Source organism: Branchiostoma lanceolatum, chromosome 14, assembly GCF_035083965.1.
Source record: "Branchiostoma lanceolatum isolate klBraLanc5 chromosome 14, klBraLanc5.hap2, whole genome shotgun sequence".
Taxonomy (NCBI): Eukaryota; Metazoa; Chordata; class Leptocardii; order Amphioxiformes; family Branchiostomatidae; genus Branchiostoma; species Branchiostoma lanceolatum.
Window position 1 is genome coordinate 7,319,510 of NC_089735.1, and position 12,842 is coordinate 7,332,351.

The 12,842-nt window shown below is 41.2% G+C and overlaps 1 protein-coding gene across 1 annotated transcript in view; it reads right to left on the minus strand.

The window, feature by feature from the left end:
- LOC136448696 (cadherin-87A-like) overlaps window positions 1–12,842 on the minus strand; it is a 47,884-nt gene that overhangs the window by 23,632 nt on the left and 11,410 nt on the right. The window contains exons 16-34 of the mRNA XM_066448336.1: window positions 12,542–12,787; window positions 12,163–12,235; window positions 11,750–11,884; window positions 10,736–10,889; window positions 9,769–9,943; window positions 9,533–9,668; window positions 8,670–8,894; window positions 7,665–7,838; window positions 7,080–7,216; window positions 6,512–6,625; window positions 5,901–6,081; window positions 5,106–5,320; window positions 4,358–4,471; window positions 3,677–3,871; window positions 2,705–2,818; window positions 2,197–2,329; window positions 1,454–1,708; window positions 851–897; window positions 275–368 (exon numbers count right to left, since the gene is read on the minus strand). Coding sequence (XP_066304433.1) covers window positions 275–368; window positions 851–897; window positions 1,454–1,708; window positions 2,197–2,329; window positions 2,705–2,818; window positions 3,677–3,871; window positions 4,358–4,471; window positions 5,106–5,320; window positions 5,901–6,081; window positions 6,512–6,625; window positions 7,080–7,216; window positions 7,665–7,838; window positions 8,670–8,894; window positions 9,533–9,668; window positions 9,769–9,943; window positions 10,736–10,889; window positions 11,750–11,884; window positions 12,163–12,235; window positions 12,542–12,787 — 2,917 coding nt within the window. The remainder of the gene's footprint in view (window positions 1–274; window positions 369–850; window positions 898–1,453; window positions 1,709–2,196; window positions 2,330–2,704; window positions 2,819–3,676; window positions 3,872–4,357; window positions 4,472–5,105; window positions 5,321–5,900; window positions 6,082–6,511; window positions 6,626–7,079; window positions 7,217–7,664; window positions 7,839–8,669; window positions 8,895–9,532; window positions 9,669–9,768; window positions 9,944–10,735; window positions 10,890–11,749; window positions 11,885–12,162; window positions 12,236–12,541; window positions 12,788–12,842) is intronic.

A 12,842-nucleotide genomic window follows, 5' to 3' on the forward strand; every position in this document is an offset into this window, starting at 1 on the left:
AGACATAGATTGATTTGATACTGATGACTGGAACTGTTTGGTGAGTTATTACCTCCATGAAAAATGGAGGTATAGTTTTTACTCTATGTGTGTGTGGGGATATCTCAAGAACTGCTGGATGAATTGTAATTATATCTAGTAGTTAATAGGTAGGTAGGTTGTGTGAATCAATGGTCAAGGTGGATTTTGGCCTCCTCGTGGTTGACCTTGTTTCATTCTATTTCTTCAATAGGACAGAAACAAAGTTCTACCTTTAAGTTAAAGAAAAGCCTACCTGGACATGGAGTCCTGCTGTTCTGCTGCACAAAGTTGCAGGTGTGGAGGTAGAACCAGGTCACACTGAAGTTTCCAGAGTCTGCATCAGAGGCCTACAGAACACCACAGCAGTCATTGCAACCAATGAAACAAAGCCATGTCCAAAAAATAAAACCTTCTCGGCGAGGGTAACAATGATAAACACAACTCCTATACTGCAACACTGTATGAAACTACCATATGGAAAATATATTACTGTGAAAACACAAGCAAATGGTCCATAAACAATACCTTTCCGTGGATTAGTAGCCTCTTCAATGGAATCTCTGCCATGTCTGATTTGTAAATTACCGTTTCAACTTCTCAATGAAATCTACATAACTATGTCTACATTATGTGATACACAACATTATCTATATTAAATGAACAAACATCTTCTTGGATCAATTCACATTTAGAATAATGTCAATCAAATGTGTGGTGCCTTTAGAACTGGTCTACCAGCTAATGATGTGTATGTGTACATGTATAATGCAATCATTGTGGCAGATACAAAATTATGATTGTATGTTATGGAAAGAAATCATTCACGTACCTCAGTTTGAATGACTGTTGTTCCATACTTTGTATCAGCTGACACAACTGTAAATTTAGTGGACAAGAATGGTTTGTAAAATCTGTACTTTCAACTCTGCCACATACATGTAGAGCTGTCTTGTTGCTATCATACTTACTGCAAGTGACCCCCCCCCAAAAAAAAAGACAGAAAGGTTAAACACAGATCTTGAAAGTCTTTGAAAATACACGTAGCAAGACAAGTAGTCTGAGATGTTTCTTGTACTTATGTAATGTCATGACACAGTTTATGTCTATCTAGGCCATATATACCTCCATGCAAAAAAACGTATAGAATACATACAACTCCTCATTGTGTATTCATTCTATATCTTAGAATCTGTGTAGATTGAAATAGATTAATGTAACTAGCCGGTAGTGTTATATAACAATCTGCCCTACATAGTCATTGTGTCTTCTATCAATATTACACAGCTAAGAATTTCAAAATATACATGTATGTGTAGATTGTCCTAGATTAATGTAACTTAAGCTAGAAGTCTTGACTTGACGTGTAGCATGATGGTTCTATGTATTAAAGGTACAGGTATGATGACCTGTTAAAAAGGAAAGAATTGCCTACCAGTGCTGTACTTCTGTTTAGAGAATCTGGGTGCATTGTCGTTCGTGTCTTCAAGATGTATAGCAACTTCCAAGACTGAGGGATCATCATGTGAAGATCTCTTTCTTCTCGTGGTCAGTATGGTACGAAACTCGGGGTCACTCGAAGTCTTGATGGTCAGTGTAAAGTCACTCTGGACCTCAAAGTCAAGGTCAGATGACCGAGTAGTCAGAACTCCTGTTGTCTTGCTGATGGCAAATTTATTACTTGCTCCCCCTGTTGGTTTAATTGGAAAGTGCAGGTGATGAATGGTAAGGGAGCTGGGCACTCCTGAGACAGATACATGTAGATGCCTTTTGCTGTCATGCAAAAAGGGCTGCCACATATCAATTCTTTTCATTACAAAAAAAAAGAAAACAGTTTCTATTCTCACCCAAAATATTATGATTTATGAAAGTGGGCAACCTCAGACTGAGGACAGAACATGATGCTTTTTCGTTAGCTAGTACTGCAATACGACTTCACTACAGCTCACATATCCAGCTGAGCACACCACATCACCCTTACTCTTCTCAACAAGTGTGTTGGATTCTTTTACAAGCAGAGGTTTGACACTTGGGGCATATGCCTGAAGCTCGGGGCCACTGGCTTTCACCATCTGAAATATAAAAATTTGATGCAATCCCTAACAATATGTCTTAGGTGCGGCCATGTGTGGGTTATACTTCAACCATAGTGATAAGGAAATAATAATGTTGACCTACCGATGATGTAGTAGTAAGGAACTGCATTAGCTCCCAGGTCTTCGTCAATGGCCGGTGGTACAGCACCGATCTCTGTTCCTACAGCCAAGTTCTCTCTTATACTGAACTCAACTGCAACGTCTGTGGCACTGTGCTGTAATTACAATACCAGATATGAGACATAACTTTCTCTCAACACGCAATTTGATATGAAAATCTACTCCAGTCATGAAGAGGGGAGATATTGACTCAGTCACGTCTGGGACCCCATGCTTCCATGTAAATGTGATCAATGACATAAAGTATTACATGACATGTAACGTTAATACTTTATGTTTGGCACCACATTTTGTAACACTGCAGTTACACCTAACTGCAGTGCGACGTAGAACCAGTCATTATTGCCCTTAGGTCAGTGACAGTCGGTCACAGAAACATTGGCTCATGTATTAAAAAAACCTGTGGTAACACTAAAAAAAAAATTGTGAATTAAGACCTTGTTCATTATACTGACAGTGAGGCTGCTTACCCATATCTCAGGGAAGTAAGGTTCACTGTCGTCCACATCTGTAACTCGGATGGTGATGAACCGATAAGATGAGAAGGATGTTGGACTGCCTCGGTCTTCAACCACCAGTAACAGCTGGCATGAAGAATGCATGTAACTGTTAACAGGGCTACATCTAAACAGGGGAACAGGGGCACTGCGCCCCTATGCCCGGACCAAGTGCCCCCCTTACCCTGGGAGCAGATCCTCTGACAAGCATAAAGTTCTGATTGACCAGGAATGCTTAGCCTACTAGGTCACATGTGGCCACAGTCTTCAACAGTGACGTGTCTGACAGAGCACGTCACCGGAACGTAAGCAAGAACGTGCATTTAAGGTCTTGTTCACCTGTTTAAGGTTAATATCTCGTATATATTTAGGTTCATTTAGTTGTTTCCAAAGACGTATCTTATGCAACGGCTGTTACTCCGATGCAATGTTGACCAAAGAGAACAAAAGAGATTCCACGGTTATAATAGGTTTAAATTGCTGTAAATATGCATTACGTTCCGGCGACGTGCTTTTTGACAGTAATTTTGTCCCTCAGAAAGCCTTAGAATGCCCCATTTTAACTGAAAATTATCTAAAACTTCACACCATCCCCCCGCTTGGTTGCTCTGCTCCCTCGCAATGTTCCCCTTGCAATTTTTTCCTCAAAAGTGTTAGAACATGAGCAGTACAGGAGCAAGAGAACTGGCATCTGATATTCTGCCTTTGTTACATGTATAATGTACTAGGCAGGTGGTCAAAGAATCAAGAGGTCACAACTTTGATTGCTGGCATTTCTGGCTAGACGATGTGTCCTTGGGAAGGCGCTCTACACGTCAGTATCACTGAAATTTGTTTCCTTCTGTTGGAAATGGACGAAAATTTATGCGCGCGCGGATGTCATCCATATAATCAAATCAACATGGCCTAATACATAATAAATGGTATTTTCCAATTGATGCTCACATTGTAGTATTCTTGCACCTCCCTGTCCAGGAGTCGTGCTGTAGTGAGGTCCCCGTTGTCCTGGTTGATGCTGAACATGAGTGAGTCGTTGATGTGTCCGATGTTGTCTGTGATTCTGTAGGAGATCCTACCGCCATCTGATGGGTCCGTGTCCACAGCAGAGACTTTCAGGATGAAGTAGCCGATGTATTGGTTCTGGAAAGATATCAGAACAGCCTGCACTTAGCTTAGCTAATAACTAACCAACTTCTCATTTACCTACATGTAGTCACTAAACTAATTTCTCGTTAATCTAGTCACAAACTAACCAACCTGTCATTAACATGGTCCTTATCTCATTAACCTAGTCATTAACCAACTTCTCATTACCTTGGGCACTAACCAACGTCTCATTAACCTAGTCACTAACTAACCAACTTCTCATTAACCTAGTCACTAACTAACCAACTTCTCATTAACCTAGTCACTAACTAACCAACAATCTCACCTCAGGTACAGTAACAGTTGTTCCGATCTCAGGCACAATAAAGGATGGGGCGTGATCGTTCACATCCAGCACAAGTCTCACTGTGCAGGAGCCTCGCAGCGCTCCCGGTCCCTAACTAACCAACTTCTTATTAACCTAGTCACTAACTAACCAACTTCTTATTAACCTAGTCACTAACTAACCAACAATCTCACCTCAGGTACAGTAACAGTGGTCCCGATCTCAGGCACAATGAAGGACGGGGCGTGATCGTTCACATCCAGCACCACAACTCTCACTGTGCAGGAGCCTCGGAGTGCACCTGGTCTCTAACCATCCAACTTCTCATTAACCTAGTCACTAACTAACCAACTTCTCATTAACCTAGTCACTAACTAGCCAACAATCTAACCTCAGGTACAGTAACAGTTGTTCCGATCTCAGGCACAATGAAGGACGGGGCGTGATCGTTCACATCCAGCACAAGTCTCACTGTGCAGGAGCCTCGCAGTGCACCTGGTCTCTAACCATCCAACTTCTCATTAACCTAGTCACTAACTAACCAACTTCTCATTAACCTAGTCACTAACTAGCCAACAATCTAACCTCAGGTACAGTAACAGTTGTTCCGATCTCAGGCACAATGAAGGACGGGGCGTGATCGTTCACATCCAGCACAAGTCTCACTGTGCAGGAGCCTCGCAGTGCACCTGGTCTCTAACCATCCAACTTCTCATTAACCTAGTCACTAACTAACCAACTTCTCATTAACCTAGTCACTAACTAGCCAACAATCTCACCTCAGGTACAGTAACAGTAGTCCCGATCTCAGGCACAATGAAGGATGGGGCGTGATCGTTCACATCCAGCACAAGTCTCACTGTGCAGGAGCCTCGCAGGGCTCCCGGTCCCTAACTAACCAACTTCTTATTAACCTAGTCACTAACTAGCCAACAATCTCACCTCAGGTACAGTAACAGTAGTCCCGATCTCAGGCACAATGAATGACGGGGCGTGATCGTTCACATCCAGCACTGCAACTCTCACTGCGCAGGAGCCGCGGAGTGCGCCTGGTCCCCGGTCTGTGGCACTGATGGTCAACACGTACTCCCCTGACAACTCTATCAGCAGTCCTGCGTTTCTGATCTCTCCAGTTGTACCGTTGATCTCAAATAGACCTTAAGGAAAGATTAGGAATAAAGGACTTGTTATAGAGCAAAACCAGTGCAATGGTCTCAAGTGCCGATTACTAAGTCTGAGAGCATTTGCCTTGCTTTTGATCAAACTTTGACTGGGCAATACCAAAGACTTTTTATTGGCTTTCCCTGCTTCATTACAAAAGGGTACAGTATGGGAGTACTCAGCACTCAGAAAGCATATGGGAGTTGCACTTGCAACACTACTACAACTGTACTAGACCCTTGCTGTAGTGGCCCTGTGTGGCTCGATGTGGTGTGGTACAATGGGTTCTCACAATGAAAACAGTAAACATAAAGTCACTGCAAAAATTTTATGGTTTCCAGTATGTTGCCATGATGATCTGTATCTGTATAGCTTGTATAACCACCCTTTGGTGTAAGACACTAGCTTTGCAGGCACACGGTGTGACTGCAGCTGGTTATATTATACTGAACGACCTGTCACACTTAACCTTTGCACATCTGTCTGCAAGCATTCTTTAAAGCTATCCAGTGAGGATGGCAATGAGTTCCATTCAATAGTTATAGGAAAATACAAATTTATGATGGTGGTACAAACCAGCTCCATTGCCAGCTAGGATAGAGTAGTTGATCTCCCCACTTGGCCCCTGGTCAGGGTCGTGTGCTTGGACCGTTATGACGTGAGAATACAGCAGTACATGTTCCTGTATGTCTGCATGGTACATGGCATGGGGGAAGGTCGGGGGAACATCATTGACATCCAGCACAGTCACCTCCACCTGAGGAAATGATAACAAAACAGGAATGTGATGATGCACCCTTAAGTAAATCAAGTTGTTGTTTTGTTCTTTGATGACGCTGTGTACATGAACCAACGATATTTTGAGTCGGAAGATTTATAATCAGAAATGATTTAATCAAATTGAACATGCCACTTTTCAAAGAATTTAAAATATAGCTCATTGTAGGAAATGGTCACATGAGCTTTCTTTCAGATATAACAGTTACTACAGTAGTTACTGGACTTACTAATAACCATTTCTTAAAAGACGAACAGTTCCTATATATGAAGTGCACCTATACTTAAAACAACTCCTTGAAGATACAATTGTGATTTATGATTTATCTGTAATAGGCTGGTTTCTTTTATGAATCCATGAACCAACTAATTGAATTGATGGTCTTATGACAGTTGAAAACTGCACCTACCACAGTGACAGCTGTTCTGGGGATGCCGGTGCTGGGCTCATCAGTTGCTGTCACTTCAAACAAATACAGGGACTTGTTCTCTCTGTCCACTGTCCGCTCCAGTATGATACAACCCTACGGAACAAAGGGAAAATGTGTAAACAAGATGATAGAAGATGTGTGTTCATTCTTTACACCACAAGGTTTTGAAATCATACAGGCAAAAAGGAATTTCCAACATCAGGCTCCAACAGATACAAAGCACGCAAAGGAAGACACTTGTATCAATCTACTCCGCATGCTGAAGGGAGATCGCAAGGGTGAGGTTCCCCTACAACAGAAAAGATTAACTCCGGGAGCTAAGGGAGCTCAAAAGATTCAAGGCACAGTGAAAGAAGATGAAGAAAGACTGAATGTATTGTAGATGCAGAGCGTTTCTACGACTGCAGATGCAGAAACCAGTGGATGATGATGATACAGGCAAAAGTAGTTCCGAAACAGAAACACAGTCTGACAAATTATACATTCAATGATTGAAGGCCCTATCCTTTGGCAGAATGGTATTTGAAAATTTCATCTTTACACTTACCGATGTAGAATGAATGGAGAACATGCCCCCTCCCCCGGTTACATTGTAGAATACGTTGCCATTCTCTCTGGAATCTGCGTCAGATGCCGACACATTCAGGATGGCATCGCCGACACTGGTGTCTTCTGGGATGGATACTGTAGCACACAAGACAAGAAAGCTACATGCAATCATTGCTGACTTGTTTTGTATGAAGTTTTTCCGTATAAAACATTGACTCAACTAAGACAGCAAGAAACGTGTGGTACTATATCATAGGAAATAAGCATGGCATTGCCTAAATATGCGGGTTGTTTATCTGCTTAACCATGAAAGTCAGTAAAGTGTAATTGTCAATTGTAGGAAGATTTCTTTTGGTCCAGCATATTTCAAATTTTAGTGCCAGATATCACATTTGCAATGTTTCACAACAGCTTTCAATAGACCAATCCTGATTGTCCATCACAATTTGCAGTTAATCCAATGAGATAATGTCAATTAACAGTTCAACCAATGAGAGGATGGCTGCGTATCTGTGAAATGTTTGCATTTTCATGTTCTTATTCTGCATTTCTTTGGGATCGATCTATTGAGATAAATGCCCACCTTTGTAGAAATCCTCCTGGAAGACAGGACTGTTGTCATTTATGTCCACAATCTGGATACTGACGGGAGTTGAACTTGACAATGGAGGGTTCCCGTCATCTGTAGCCTGGATGGTGAAGTTCACCCACCTTACCCCCGTCTCATAGTCCACTGGTCTGGCCACTGTTACCACACCTGGGGTGGAACACATTCGACAACAACAATGTTTCATTTGATTCACAAGATATCTAATATCTCATACTGACTAACTTCGAGAAATTACTTGGATAAGAAAAAAATACATCTTACATATTAAGAAAAGAGTAATATTCAATGTCACAATTAGACAACAGATTATCTAATGTCACAATTAGACAACAGATTCTGGAATACCATCGATATTAGCCTTCTTTTCTGTACAAATTTTCAAAACCACATTTTAAGTTTACTTAATGACCATATTTTGATGACTCTGCACACAAAAAGATCATTGTTGAGAGAATTTGTTTTACTTGTACAAGTAATATCTACTAACATGATTCCACCAGGGTACATAATTCCGGCATCTTGAAAAGATACATCCAAACAGATCTCCAACCCAACGTCCCCCTGTATATCTAAACTGTGCATACCTGGGGATGCTGCACTATAGAGATCTCTCAAACCCACTGTTTTTCAAAGTGGCTGATTTATGTAACCCGGCGGATTAATGTTCAAGGTGGTTACATGTATACATGTCACTTTAAAAAAAAAATTAACAGTTCTTAGTGGCAAATGTGCTATAGATGCTGGTACATTAACAACCAAATCTTTAGTGTGTTTTTTTGGCACACTTTTGACAGATTAGCCAAAGAGGCTCCGTGGGTGTCACTCCAACGCTAGGGAAGGTCCTGTAAAGTCCCTTTCCCAAGGGCACAACGTCGGCGCATGGTGACTATCGAACCCGGGACCTACTGATTCTGAGTCCAATACTCTAACCTTTGTGCCACACTGACGCTACGGGGTGAGCACGGACATGTCACTTACCTGTCACATTGTCTATGGCAAAGTAGCCTTGATTGTGCCCAACTAATTGGTAGTTGATGACAGCCCAGGGTGAGTCGGGATCTTCAGCACCGATGGTGAGGACAGAGATTCCCCGACCTGTCTCCTCCAGCATGGACAGTTGGTAGTAGGGAGTAATGGGGGTATGGGGGGGTCTGAAGACGGGGGGGTTGTCATTCATATCCTCAATGGAGATGGCAACTAGAGCTGTAGTTTGGAGGTAAGTAAAAAGGTAAAGCAGCCATCCTCAATTGAGGTGATCTTGATGCTTTTTCAAGTAGCTAGTGGAAGTGCAGTGGGGCTTTGCTACAGCTCACATTATGAGGTACAGGTAAAGAAATTTGAGATTCAAGCACTCCAGTGTACTTTCAGCATTGTAATTGCTGAGAGAAACAATTTAGTTCAAAAAGGTGACCACTCATCATTATGGATAATTAAGATGATAAAGTGGGTATCTCACTGGACTGCGCCAAATTGCAAAAGTTATTAAATTTACAAAGTGGCACAAACAACAACATACTAACAAACACAACAAACAACAACATTACACTGTGTGTCCATTAGGGTAGGCTAATTAGTTAGGCACACTCCATACTAGCTCTTCTTTTTGGAAACACTCAATTGTATCTTTCTCAATGGATAATCACATTTATAAAGAACACAGAAGGCTGTAGTCTGAGCCATGTTTGTCCAATTTAGTTGGGAAGAACACAGTCAGTCAGTTTAAAAAAAAAACATATTTGTATGGTGCAATGATGCTGCAATTTCCCTTCCTGTGTATTGTTATACAAAGCTGAAGTCAAGCTTTCATTATGCAGTATTTATAAGACGGAGCAAATTCTCACCTGTTGCAGTTTGTCCGGAGGTTTCAGCTTCGGCGTCCACCGCGAGAACAGTGAGCTCAAACATGGCGGCTGTCTCCCTGTCAAGGACCCTCCCCACTGTCACCACACCAGTGGTAGAGTCCACTTCAAACCAATCCTAATAACAGCAACATATTCAGCACCACAACCATAACAGCTTTCTATCATTTTTTTGTTGCTTTTAAATATAAGTTTGAATAAGAGTAGGTAAAACCTACCTCAAACGTCTGGTTTGTACCACTGAAAACAGAATTGTTGAGAATTGCTCCGTTCCAGGCCCGGACAAAGTACGGCCTAATGGGCAGGTACTGGACGTCAGACGTGTTGTCTGCGTCGCTGGCGTTCAACTGCGCCACCTGCCAACCCACCATGGTGTCCTCCGGTACTGCAGCACTGGAGCCGGAAAAAATGAACAACAAGAAAATTATAGGAAAATGATAACAGAAACCATTTAAAATGATTATCCATGGCATGAATGGGAAGCAAACATCTAGTTAGGAGAAACAGGTGATATTATGATTGACTGTGATAAATGTAAACAGTAAACAAACAAAATAGAGGAACCCCAAGACGGCACATTTGCTCATGTCAAATTGATTGTTCTGTCTTCTGCCCCCCTACCCCCTTCTTACAATGGCGAACGTAAAACTATCCTGGACACTCTATTTTCTCCCTACAGTTTTTACTCCCTAACTTAAAGGTGGAGAGGAATAAAATTGAATCTTTACTACTGGATTAATACATTTGTATTAATAAACATCATTTATACAAAATAATGTATTAATCCAGTAGTAAAGATTTAATTCTATTCCTCTTTTTCTGACCTGGATGTCTATATAAACGTCTATATAAATCTTGTCCTGTGTGCAGTACTACACTAAATAAATAGAGGGAGCTGCTGCATTGCTATTTGGAAGAACCAAGGAGACTGAATGAAAATTTCAGGTAGAAAACTACTGTGAGTGCAATAATGTTTGCGGTGGTTTTATGTTTGCAGCTTTCGTGGTAAGCTCTTTGCCGCGAACTTAAAACCACCGCAAATTTTTTTTCAGGTGTTTCTGTTGCAGCTCTATTGTCTAAAAAATGAAGATGTTCCACCGCGAACATTTCATTTTCTCCCTACCACAAAATTAAAACCACCTGAACTTAAATGCATCTACAGTATCTAGAACTTCTCTGAAGCACCTGATAAAAGGTTGAAGGAACGTCGGTGCCTTGTTGTTCCCCTCTAGCACCCTGATGACCAGATTGGCGGTACCAGACCTTGCAGGTGCTCCAAAGTCTGTGGCGATCACGAGCAGGCGGTACTCATCCACCAGGTCCTGGTCAAACTGGCTGCCTGTCGGAAACAACACCCAACATTAATAATAGGCAATACCAATCTACTTTGAATTCTTGCTTCTTTTATTTGCCGCTTCATTTTCTGATTTTAAAAGAAGATAATATCCCTTTTACCAGTTAGGATATGAATCAGCCAAAATACTCATATTTTGGCACAAATAATTGAGGAAAGTCATTGTATTCCTATAGTTGTTACCAAAAACGTGTGCAATCTACAAGCCACAAGAAAGTCCTTGTATACAATATCCAATAGTTTGTTACAAAAGATAGGTGCAGCCCTAACCAAAAATGTCCTGACCCTGGTTTTAACCGGGGTCTCTCAGTTAGCAATTAATTGGAACCAGGAGCTCAACTGTAAGGCATTAGTAGTTCACTCAGAGCTATAGGGACATCCCTACGTGCAGCGTCATATGTATGTAAAGATCACAGACATCACCAGTTGCACTGCAATATACAAGAGCTATCTACCGCTCAATAACCAGGACCATAGCATGTCCAGAACAGGGGATATGAAAACTGGATGTTCTGCTGCAGTACCGTAGAAAGTCTCTCTAGAGGAGGCCCATTATCAAAAGCAACCTTAGTTTTCGCGAACCCTTAACCCCTATCAAATACCATAAGGATCTATCCACAACTTCTTGAGTTATGCTGTTCACACAGACAAACAGCACCAAAAACATATTTACCATCTTGACAAAGCACAATCTCCGGCTGTCTTCTTCGATTCCAATAATGTTAATAATTTGTTGTGTAGTTTTTTGACATTTTCAATAACCAATTTGAACAAACTGTGCATAATTCAGGGAGCCATTCCCATGTAAGTTTGTCATTTGAATAGATAAAAAAATAACAGCCTACCAGCAGCCACAGTGACCAGTCCTGTCCTGGGTTCAATGGAAAACAGCTGGCTGTGTTCCCCCACCAGTGAGTAAACCAGTGCCTGGTTGGGCCCGGAGTCTGCGTCTGTGGCACGTACCTGGATAATGGTCGCACCTGGAGGGGTTCAAACAGCAAACTGTGTTGAATTATCCTGAAATTATACGAAGGTTAATTATTTTGTATCCTATTGTTTATTTACATGTTGGAAAATGCATTAGAAAAATTGCTGTAATTTTGTTGTGTCAAAAAAGACATGCAAACATACATCTATGTTGTAAAAAATTGTTTCAGAATAGAGAACAACATCCTAAAACAATAAGTCTTAGAATAGACATAAATAAGTTCACAATTGAAGGTAAGAAATTAATGAAAAAGTGACCCCAAATTCTCACCTGATTCAACCACTTCCAGAATCTCTACTCTGTATTCATCTTCCTCAAAAATGGGTTCGTTGTCATTCGTGTCCTGCATCAGAAATAACCAGCATAAATCATCATCATTACCTATGAATATTGAATATTGGTGATATGAATATTGATAATATCAATAAAGTCACACCTTGCTTCTTTCTGAATGGCTGTAGATAATTCAAAAGTAAGCAGACTTTTGACTTCATAAGAAAGATTTCAGTTAGAATCAGTCTTCATCAAGGCCCTCTTTTGACTAGACGACAATCGATGAGCAACTGTTGAGTGACCAACAATATTTTCTAGGCCTAATTGACTTTAGCAACATAATTAGGTTACAATATTTGAGGTTCCTAAGACTTACCATGACAAACACGGTGACATTAGCCATGACACTGAGTGGTGGGGTACCACTGTCCCTTGCAGTCACCTCAAGATGAATCTCTGGCTTCCCATTGGTCCACACAACATCTTCATAGTCTATGGCTCGATTGATTGACAGGAGTCCGGATGTCTTTCCGATGCCGAAGTGGGTGGCAAAGTTGGTGGTGTTGGACAGAGTGTAACTCTCTATTCTGTTGTTGACTTCTGACCCATCATAGTCTGTGGCCTAAATAAACAGTAAGGCAGTTTGTTGTGTAAAAATGCTGGACAACATACTTCAA